Source organism: Parambassis ranga, chromosome 20, assembly GCF_900634625.1.
Source record: "Parambassis ranga chromosome 20, fParRan2.1, whole genome shotgun sequence".
In the NCBI taxonomy this organism is placed as follows: Eukaryota; Metazoa; Chordata; class Actinopteri; family Ambassidae; genus Parambassis; species Parambassis ranga.
The window spans coordinates 12,533,147-12,544,247 of record NC_041040.1 but is presented as its reverse complement, the minus strand read 5'-3'; the positions used below and the strand labels follow the sequence as shown (position 1 = coordinate 12,544,247).

At 41.0% G+C, this 11,101-nt stretch overlaps 1 protein-coding gene across 2 annotated transcripts in view; it reads left to right on the top strand.

Annotated features, from left to right (window-relative positions):
- Nucleotides 1-1,077: 1,077 nt before the first annotated feature.
- The window catches only part of arfgef1 (ADP-ribosylation factor guanine nucleotide-exchange factor 1 (brefeldin A-inhibited)), a 37,847-nt gene continuing 27,823 nt past the window's right edge, over nucleotides 1,078-11,101 (top strand). Inside the window, exon 1 of one of the 2 annotated variants that reach the window (XM_028432678.1) lies at nucleotides 1,078-1,400. In XM_028432678.1, the coding sequence (XP_028288479.1) occupies nucleotides 1,277-1,400 (124 nt within the window). In that variant the 5' untranslated portion in view covers nucleotides 1,078-1,276. The remainder of the gene's footprint in view (nucleotides 1,401-11,101) is intronic. The other variant, XM_028432677.1, reaches the window with a different exon arrangement.

Sequence of the window (11,101 nt, the reverse complement as noted above, 5' to 3'; positions counted from 1 at the left end):
AGCAATTGACAAGATGGATAATCAAAATTCACCCAGTTACAAAGAAAAGTCACATTTTTGATCCCTAAATGTTTTTCTTGTAGCCATGTTTGATAATAATTAAATTTGTCAAGGGGCATTTATAATAAATACCACACTGACTGATTAAATTACAGCGTTGTCTCTCCCTAAAATCATCCTCTATTTATTGTCTCTTCACAGCCAGTCTGCAGCTCTACTCTTTTTATGGATTTCAAAAATGGTGGATTTGACAAGCAACACAGTCCAAAGTGAAAGTGAACTATATGCCGCCCACAACTGCCAAATCTGTGCTGTCAAATTGCCAGATTTCCTGGATATATTTTCTGTTGGACTCTGTTAAATGTTACCCAAAGCTTTAAAAGGCACTGCTGAATGTTTCAGCTGCAGAAAGGCATTAGGAGCAAAGTAATCGTGAAAATACATAAACAGGTAAAAAAAAAAAAGCTACCAAAATTAAACTGTTCATTTCTAAATATTGCATGGGAGTGGGATTGGATTTCACTTTTTGTCTTTGTATTGTGGTGGACAGTCAAAACTAGGATTTTAGACTCAACCTTATCAAGCTCCTTCTTGTAATTGTGGGTCAAAAGCTGATCCACAATGCTCCTACACACTCACAGGCCTTATAAACACAATTTCCCCATTGTGGGACTAATAAAGGTATTCTTAATCTTAGTCTTAAACATTTATACCACAAGTAATCTCACCAACGATCAAAAAACAGAAAGCTGCTAACTTTATTAACCAGGAGCAACTTGATGTTTTTATATATTTATAAAATGAAATTCTTCAGACCCCATATTAAACATAGATGAGGATGAAACTTTGACAAAGAGAGGCCCCAGTGCAGCTGCTTTGTATGATTTATATATTTATAACGTGCCATGGGTTTAATAGGTCTGTGGGTTCATATATGACGGTGTGTGTGTGTGTGTGTGTGTGTGTGAGGCTCAGCTGTAACAGCACACTCACCTCTCTCTCTCTCTCTCTCTCTCTCTCTCTCTCTCTCCCCCTGCTGCCTCACTGCGGCCGTTCTCTAACGTACGTGACGTCGTTTCCTCTCTCCAACATGGCGCAGGAGGCAGGTCGTTTAATGGCAATCTGAGGGATTTACCCCACCTTCTGTGTTTATTTATGTTTGTCTGTTAGGGGCTCTGCGGCTGACGTTTGTAAAGGAATACATCTTCATTTCGAGGCGGCTGCAGCCCCCCCCCCTTTGGGACCAGGCACACCTCGCTCCAGATTCCGGTGCGACATGTATGAGGGCAAAAAGACGAAAAACATGTTCCTTACACGAGCTTTGGAAAAGATCCTGGCCGACAAGGAGGTGAAAAAGGCTCACCATTCACAGCTGCGCAAAGCCTGCGAGGTGGCACTGGGTAAGTTGTGTTGTCTTAGCATCAGACTGCTACTGTCTTAGACTCATTGATTTAGACACGTCATGCAGCCGTTCACTTATTAACCGGTTATCCTGCACAACAATGTCGCAGTGTTTCAGCACCACACTGTTGTTTTCTATCTAGTTCGAGCTGGCTGCTCTTGTGGTGTTATTGCACTGTAATACAACAAAACCAGGGTATTTAATTGACGTGGCAACACGGGCACCGTGGAAACGATTCCGTATAAAACACGGAAATGGTGCAGGAGGGTGGGTGTTTGCAACACTGGATAACCGATGCTGCGAAACTAGTAGCGATGTGAGAACAGGCCGGACCTCTCGCAGAAAACAAAGTTATTAAAGGCTGTGTCCTCCCTCGACATCACGCTAACACACTGCTTCACCGTATACATACATCAAATGTGAACTACATTTGTCTAAACAGTGTTATTTAACCCCATAACTGTTGGACGTTAGCGTCTCTTCCTGGAATACAGTAGCCGTGCCAAGTTAGCACAGGGAGTGTAGAAGACGTATTTGTCTTTTATTACGTCTATAATTGATTAACTTGTCTAATCACTGGTTACCTGTGCCCCTCCTCCTTTTATTACATTAAAAACTGGACCTGAAGTGGAGTTAGCATGAAGTGACAGTTGTCTGTAGCACCTTTATGCTAGTTCTCTGTCAGCTCTCGAAAATGACAAGTTGATTTCCGGTCAACTACTAAAGTAAAGTTAGTCAGTATTCACTTGGTCGACATTTTTAAACAAGTTAAGACAATTTTTATGTATTCAGAAATCAATAACTATTCAAGAATAGACTTCATTTTCTTATTACATGTTTTTCTAAATTATACCAAGGTCACCCTAACTAATAACATAATATTTGAGCTTTTATTTTGAAACAAACCTCACGTAACGTCCGGTTTCACTCTAAACACAGGTGTAGGCTTTGTGACACTGGTTTCTAGCAGGTGTATTTTTGAACGGGGGCTATAAATAATAATAATCATATATATATATATATATATATATAATAGATATTTTTAAAAAATAATCAAAAAAGTCCACACAAGTAAATTTTTATTATCATAACTATTTTTTTGTTTATATGCCATGCCAGACTTCTTATTTTTGTGCTCTGTGGTTTGGACCAAGCTCCAGTGGGAGTAATATGACACCGCCAGAGAGACAATGAGTCCGTGTTGTGGAGCAGCCAAACATCCTACCTGTCCCCATAGTGCTGCCTTTATCAACACATTCAGCTGTATTGCAAGGTTTTGCAATGGCCTTGAAGGCTAAAAACACCAGTCCTATTCATCTAGGCTTGCTCTGATGGTTTATAAAGCCAACCCACCCATACAAAGTATATGTTCCTTATTATTGCCTATTGTCAGGAGGCAAGCACTGTGTAACATGGGTTTAAAGAGAGCATGCAGGATTTGCATAGTGCCTCTTCAGTGATTCGCGCATCTCTGTCTTGTTTGAATACATGGCTACAGACTATCCTTTACAACTCTCATGCATTATTCACTACCCCATGTTTTTTTTCCAGCAGAAATGAATTAAACCAAAATCTTATCTCACTTAAGTGTCTGTAATGGTTTTAACATCATACACAGAATCTACAAAACGAGGGTCTGTACACTGAGTGCAGCGATGGTACAGTAGCGGTGGACATCAAATACGACTGGGTGACCCAGTATACTGAGTGACTTACATAATCTCCTCCAGCTCTTGGGGCTCTGAGACATCTCTGGGAGAGTGCTTGTGCCAGACTCTCCTCCTGGCTGTCACTGAAAGTCTTCCAGTTAGTCATTGTCTGTGTTTAAAAACAAGTTTTTACATCTTCCATTTACTGCACAATGTATCAGGAAACCTTTACTAGATGGGCCAGACCTTTTACCTGTATTATCAAAATGTTGGCTTCACCATTAAAGTATACCATTTCAGCTTCTCACACACTCCAAACCGCAGCAGTAACAGCGCCCTATTATCTTTGGATCACACAGTCGGCTTCTTTGAGTGGAGCTGTCTGAAAGAAAAGAACAGAAAGACTTGACAGTTAACTCAAAATATCAAAGGCCCTCCGGCTGCATCTGCCCACCACCTCTTTGAAGCGAACATAGGGTTTGGTTCATTGCCATTGAACATTGATAGTTTTGAATGATGCTAATGATGTGGATTGTTTATGAACCCAGCCGGTGTCCTCTCTGGCTTGAGATATTCTGCTAGTGAAAAACACTCATACTGTTAATCTAGCAGTCTAAATGAAGGGACCACGTACAAGCTAGCATGTTAAGAGGATAAAGGCTAGGAGTCACTTGAAGAATGGACGCCCACTGAGCACAATGCTCATTATCTCTCTCATCAGGGGGGAATGATCTGAGGGGCGGCCGCAGAGGTCAGCGCAACCTGGAAACCTGTTGTAGCTGCATACTTGGTGCCTCCTTTCAACATGTATTACCTGCGGGTGTATTATGTTCACATTTTGCCTGACTGTAAACTGTTGTTTACTCACTACCTGTAGGCGTAATAGCAGGAATGTGGTGCGGCTAGTGTATTATACTGATATAAGGCAATTGCAACACTTGATTCTCTTCATTGAACATATTTTATAGGTGCAAGATAGTTGTAAGGCCGCTGAGAGACAGACAGTGTTCCTAGTGTGATAGCGGAATGCTTTATTTTCTTTCTTTTCTGTTTGATGGTAGCTGTAGAATAGTGTGCATTTCTTCATAAAAGTCATGCATTTAGTGTGGATATAGTTGTTGAACTTTATACAGAAAGAGTTGTAGTTTGAGCAAGAGTAATAGTAATAGTTGACAAGCCTGTCAGCTTGGCCCTGCTGAAGTTAGTGCCTGTGGTGTGTTCCCTGATGGTCTGGGGGTTTGACATTCATTAAATGTGAATGTTTTGTGACACAGGGTGAATATGAGAAAGCAAATTTCAATAAAGCAGAGCTTGGGGCTATATTGACATGGTCCAATGATTCTTGGCACACTGTAATGGAAGTGTTTGTTTTCTGTAATTAATTCATTAGTCCCCATCTCCTTCTCTAATTTCAGCCACATTCTCCTTAACTCGTGTTTTTAAATGCCTGCGGTTTTTGTTGTGAAATTTGTCGACTTTTCTAGGTTGGGGTTGAGACTGGGGCTCATCAACCTACCATTAAAATAATTAACAATTCATTCAGAATTAAATTGCAGTCAATTTGTTCTATTAATTATTGTAAAAAAGTAGTGTTTCATCTGTTGGTGTATATTTCATCAAAAATACATCTGACTATAGGGTACAGATTTTATGTAATTAAGGACCAACTTTGAAGATTAAATCACTATTATGCCACCAAATAAATTAGAATAATAGTGATTTTGAGGCTTATGATTTTTTTTCTTCTGGTAGAGTTGCAGGTAAGAAAACTTCAGACTATCATGCTACATTTGTGGAGTGGACTAGGTGCAAACTGCCAACACGCTCAGAATGTCACATAGTCAGCACTTTTTGGTTCCTAGGAGAGGAGGTTTAAAAACATACTTATGCTAGGTAACACCACCATGAGCAAAAGGTAGATCTGTAAGATTGCTTGTTTAAAAAAATCTAATAAAATCACACAAAATAAACTTTTTTTTCATGATTCAGAAGTATTCCCAGGTTCAACCTAGGATTTTTGCTCCATTGTAAGATTTAATCCCTAACAGAAACCACATTGCTTGAAAGGCTCTCTAATGCCACTGTATTTGCAGCATAACTGAGGCAAAGAATTTCCCATCCAGTGATGAAATGAACCTTGAAGAAAAACTGTAAACACAGACAAAGTCAGCAGAAGTTGGCACACTGCTCTGCACAGAACCCAAGGCCACCGCCTGCATGGTCCACCTTCTCTTTTTGAGTTGGCAAGGAAGCCAGCAGGACAAATGTACCTCTGATCATTAAGAATGGTGAACACATGCTCCTCTGTGATAAGCTGCACCATGGCCACCACATGCTCAACCACGATAAGAGCCAGGTTATAAATGATTGTTAATTGAGTTTTTTACCATGACTTCCCAGAAGCCCCCACAGAACCCTCCTAAAACATAATATGCAGGAGCTGCTGCTGGGGAAAGCCTTGGTTTGCCTTCTTGCAGAATAATAAAAGCTTCTCTTCTAATTTGTTTACCTTACAGCCTTATGCCTGCATCCTTCATGTTTTTGACAGATGTCAGGCTTTCTGATTCTCACACACAGCAGTGGCACACCAGGTAACCTGCTGATGAAACCGGCAGACATTGTTGAGCGATAAGAAAGTGTAAATGACGGAGGAGATGGCAGCCGTCAGCTTTATTTTTATGCCACATTTGTTTGTCAGGGTGCTGTAAATGTTCACGGCACAAAGTGAGTTATCCTAGGGCTGTATCATTGTTCAAGTCTAGCAGGGATCTGATATGTGTGTGGAGTTCAGTTCAAGTTCTTCGAAGTGAAATAAAAAGACATCTATCTATACTATGCTTTACAGCAGAGCAAAAAAATAAATTGAAAGGCACACATGATGTGTGGCTTTATCTCTTTACCCCAGTCTGAAGGGTGGGATCTGATTATTGATTACATTTTTGATTATTTACATATTCAGATTATTTATTTTTTCAGACCTATACTTGGCAGACTATGTGACATTTGTTCTATGTGATTTTCTTTTCAATAGATGACATATTTTTTTCCACAATCAAGCCTACTGCTCCTTTTGTGCTAGAGGAAAAAAGAGAAATGAGACACTCTATGCCTGGTTTCTCTCTTGGTTCTCCCCCTTCCAGACTAAGTGCAGACACTTAAGCTGCTTGTAACCCCAAAGGTTGACTGGTATTCAGATAATGAGCAGTGGAGTAGTCAACATGGCAGGGCCAGTTCTTGCTCAGAAAGCATAAATAATCCTTTTATCTATCCTGTGGAGACTGTTTAGTATTTAGGAGGAAGAGTCTGGCATTTTTTCCACCTCACACTTTTTTAAAATGTATTTTCTTACACTGATACATCTATACATAATACATTATTTCTCTCGTTGATGCCACCTTCAGTCCTGGGACAGGTGATAAATTAATTATACCCCAAATAGAAGGGAAGACAAGTAAGAAGAGGCCCCTCTAATGTGTGTTGCTTTCAGTTTCTGTTTCATCTTGTGATGCTTGTAGTTTTATTATCTGTCTAGTATTGACAGACATGTGTGAAAAGGACTATAGGGAGGCCAGGGAAACCACACAAAGACCATGTGTTGTGTAGAATGATAAGGGAGTCACTGTTATATAGGAAAATATTTGTCATTATACATGCATTATTGTATATATCGTGGTGTCTTTTAAGAGTTCCCTAAATTAGACTGAAAGAATTGTAGTATATAATAATTTATAAACCTGTCATGATACTATAAATCAGAGTTTGGCCAAACATGTTCATCCAAAATCAACATTAGATCGTATTGTTTTAGTTAAGTGTACCCTACGCTCAGAGCCTTGAAACAACAAAAATGTGAAGTGAACAGGAACTAACTAGGTTCCACTTGCTAGGCTTCAAGTGTAGCTTCCTCCCAAATGGAATAGGTGTTAATATGGCTCCAAAAGGACAGTTGTATTTAGTTACCAACAGTTGAAAGGGTGTTGTATCTGTGACATTCTCCAGTTTGTGGAAGAAATGCCACCTCTCAAATGTCAATTGAGGTCTGAAGGGAAATTCCCGCTTATGAGCTTCAAACTTCTGTTTACTGTCTTCACAAATCCAGATTCATCCTCATCTGAACTCTGATGAAATGTGCACAATGGTGCACATTTCTTTCCAAAAAAAAGTGAGGCAGAAAATGTCGATTTTGTTTAACTTGGAAAAATTCAGCGCTTGAATCAAGTTCTACTCATTACAGCTTGTTGCCTAAGCATGCTGAGGTCCTTGGAAGAGGGCAGGTATGATTAAACAAAGGGCACATCCTTGAAAGAACTGAGGAGGATGCAGTTACCTCTGCGCAGACTGTATTTATCTTCCATCGACTCGTTATTATCTCTGGCATGTGGAAAACAGTACTGCACAGTAATAATACCCTCATTTTATAGCACAGAAAGTGCTCTTCATAATGTTAGAGCAGAAAAGTGCCAAATCATGTGTCCGCAGTGGAATTATTAAAGATGAATTCATTTCAATGACAAAGCCAACAGCTGAGTAATCAAGGCCTTGTGGAGGCAGAGTGCTTTGTGACTTTTTGGCTAGAAAATGAGAGCCTTTATTCAGCCATGGGAGTGAGACTAGTGATTAGACTGGGGCTTATGCAAGTGTGAGTGAGAGGGATGGTGGGACACACATACACACAGACATAAAGCACACATACAGGCATGCGCACACGTGATTAGGTAGCCCGGACAACCCCTGACAGTGTTTCCTTCTTACCCACCAAATGTAATTACTGCTGTGCAACCTTTCCTTTCATCCCGGACAATAGAAATGTCAGAGGGCTGACTTTTCTCAGGCTCTGCGTGGTGGTCGCAGATGCCCCATGTTTATATGCGTTTGGTTGGAGGTGGACACCTACACACTAGTTCATCCTCAGATTAGCCTATCTTATTGGCTTAGTCAGTCTTGGTCTTTATTATAATATCCGTGGACATTATCTTGTTATAAATTGTTCGCATAATTCTGTTGCTTGATAAAGGAATCCCCCAAAGATGTAATCGTGTTCGCAGCCTGGATAATGGACTCACTGTTGGACTGTGTGAAGATAAAACGTTACTTCGAACATCTTAAGCTATGATAAAGCTGCCATTTATATCCTTTTGACACCCGAGGCTCATTTTCTCATCTGCTCAGTTTATTGCTCTTATCCCGTCCTGCCACACTGCCCCTGTCTTTACCTGTGTCAGGATACAGCACTGACAGTGGTCCAGATCTGGAGACACTGTCACTGTGCCCACCATTGTTTTAAAGTAAGAGCTATCACTAAATTGAATTTTAGCTGATTGTATGGTGAGGTTTGTGCCAGCCGCGGGATTCATGCCAGATGCAGAGCAGCTCTAAACACTTTGAAATGGAAATGTTACTGCAGGAGGCGGGATGCCCTTTCTCAGTCTCCAGTTCCTGTCTCAGGTGATGGAAACTGAGTCAGAGAAGGACCTCTAACCTCACCCGTGTGTGTATGTGTAAAGATTGTTAGAAACCCAGGAAGGTTTGCAGATTTTGACTGACACAAAGGGCAGAAAATGATAACGATGCACTGAAATTGATTCACTTTTCCATCCCACTTCTTCTATTCCTTCTGTGCTACAACTTGGTTCAACCAAACACACACAAATATCCTTGTTTATATTGCACATGGACTAAAAATTGTACTGCTGAGGCGGGATCAGTTTTAAAGCCAGTCTTGTCCTTGTCCCTGCACTCACTCACTCTCTTTCTCCTCACTCTCCGTATGAACTCGCTGTCCCCTCCCAGCGAGCTGTTTTCTTGCCGCTGGTTTTGTGACGTATTGCAGAGCATCTCCAGAGAGCTGTCTGTTTATCTCTCTCCCTCCCACCAGTGTAGCTGCTGTGTGCAGGCTGTGCTGTATCTTAATTGATGAAATGTTAGCCCTCTAAGGAGATTTTTGGTGCAAGTGCATGCGCGTTGAACATGTGCACTGTTTGATTGGAGTGTGTGTGAACATCTTGCTGGCAGAATGTCTGCTTATTGAATTAGTGTTGATCCAACACCTTTACTCAGCAAAAATATTTGCCCAGGTGAGTGTATCCTTCCAGGCTCTACATGCTGCGCCTACTATAAATGATGACAGCTTTCAGAGGAGCTTAAGAGAGAGGTGTCTTCTCTTCTTTCTCATCCCTTTAATCCACTTTATTTAGCACAGGTGAGTGTTTTTACTTATAAAACAGCTACACACAGCTTTGCAAAAGAACGGCAGTGATGCATAAACAAATAAAGAGCAGCAAGTGTCCACAATGACAGTATACATCAGTGAGCAGAGCAAATAGAGCCCCCGTGGGTTTAAATACTGGTGGTTTTTGCAGACGTACCACACTGCAGATATAGATCCAAACAAACATTAACTCTCCATGTAGCCTGTAGTAGCCTTTACAAAACACTATTAAATGTTGTGATGAAGCTAAATATAGCTTTTCCTCAACAACTGGTTAATCCTCCTCAGCCTTCATGTTAAAATGCCTTAATTTACAGAAGACACACATTAACGAAGTGTGGATAAAAAGTTATGATGTGACCCCCAACCATATTATTTTATAACATCTATTGATTAATCTTATAGGCATGTGAGATCTGTTATTTATAGAATTGCAGTAAAAGTAACCAAGCTTACATTGGCCTAGCATGCTGTTGCACAGCACACATTGCAGGAAGCCAAACAGCCTCAGAGACAATAGGACCTGTGATTCCAGCATTAATGGTCCTGGTGAGTTGTCGTCCCTGTGGCGGACACTCCCAGTAAGTTTCTGTGCTGCTGCAGCTGCTGCTGCTGCTCCTTGCTGAGGAATGCTTCGTCATGGCACTCAGGCGGGGTGGTGCCCAGGCAGAGTTGGAGTTGGTCTGCGAGCAGCTCCTGGTAGCAGCGGGGGGACGGAAAGCAGGTTGTTTTGTCACGCTGCTTCATGAAGCAGTTGGACTTTGATGTGATGCAGAGTGAGAGCAGACCTGCCATTCTGCTTGTGGATGTTGTGTTTTCTAAAAATGCATCGTCGTGTGTAACTGAACCCCGTAGCATGTGTAGTATAGTGTTTATTTATTCAGTGAAGGTTTAATGAATATTCATCCACATCTTCTATCAACACTGTTTGCATTCATCCAGATTTTGTGAGTGTGTGAGCTGATATATGCACTGGCTTTACATTTGTCTAGTTCCTGATATTACCCACTGGAAAATTGGCTGGCTTTCCACTGTAGCAGCAATTCTATCTTGACTGTGATTTTCTTAAAATATTCCAGGGTTTTGAACTCCTCATTCCTTTGACTGAGGGTTCACAAATACTCCTCATGCTGATTCATCAGCCTTATCTGTTACAGTTGCATATTTGTGTCCTAATAGGCTGACTACACTATATTGTGTGGTTTATATCTAAGCCATGATCAGCTTTTGCTCTAGCTCAGTATAAGTGTGATTGAAGGGGATCACTGATAAGCCCCTTTGAAACATATATTATATAAAGCACTGCAGTAACCTGTCTCAGCTCACTGTCAAAGTCAGCGATTGAGTGTGATGTTGCTGTCTTCCTCTCTGGATCAGGCTGTGCTTATCCTAGCATCTCAGTGAGATGCTAGCACCTGAAGCTGTGCCTTTATCACTCAGAACAATATTATCCTCCTCTTCATAATGCCGTCGGCCTTACATACTGTATGCAGTAATCAGGTGTGCCATGCTTTTTGCATGTACGTGCAGAATTGGAGGTGCGCTCTGAAATTTTGACGCTGATAGGGTGGCATTTTGGTTGTTTTGCGTGATCTGACTTCAGGCTGAGGTGCTGAAGCTTGTCTCTTGTTATTGTCATCATCTCATGCATTTTTCACAGACGGTCCTGTTGCCTAGGTGTCATATGTCAGACTTTGTGTGCTGAGGGACCCAGGCTATTATGTTTGCTTTAATAAGTCTGACATCAAGACTGTGATACAGAGATGTTTGCGCAGTGCTATCTTCACTGAGATGTAATAAAATTATATATACCGGTAATATATAGTTATAGGTAGTTTCAAA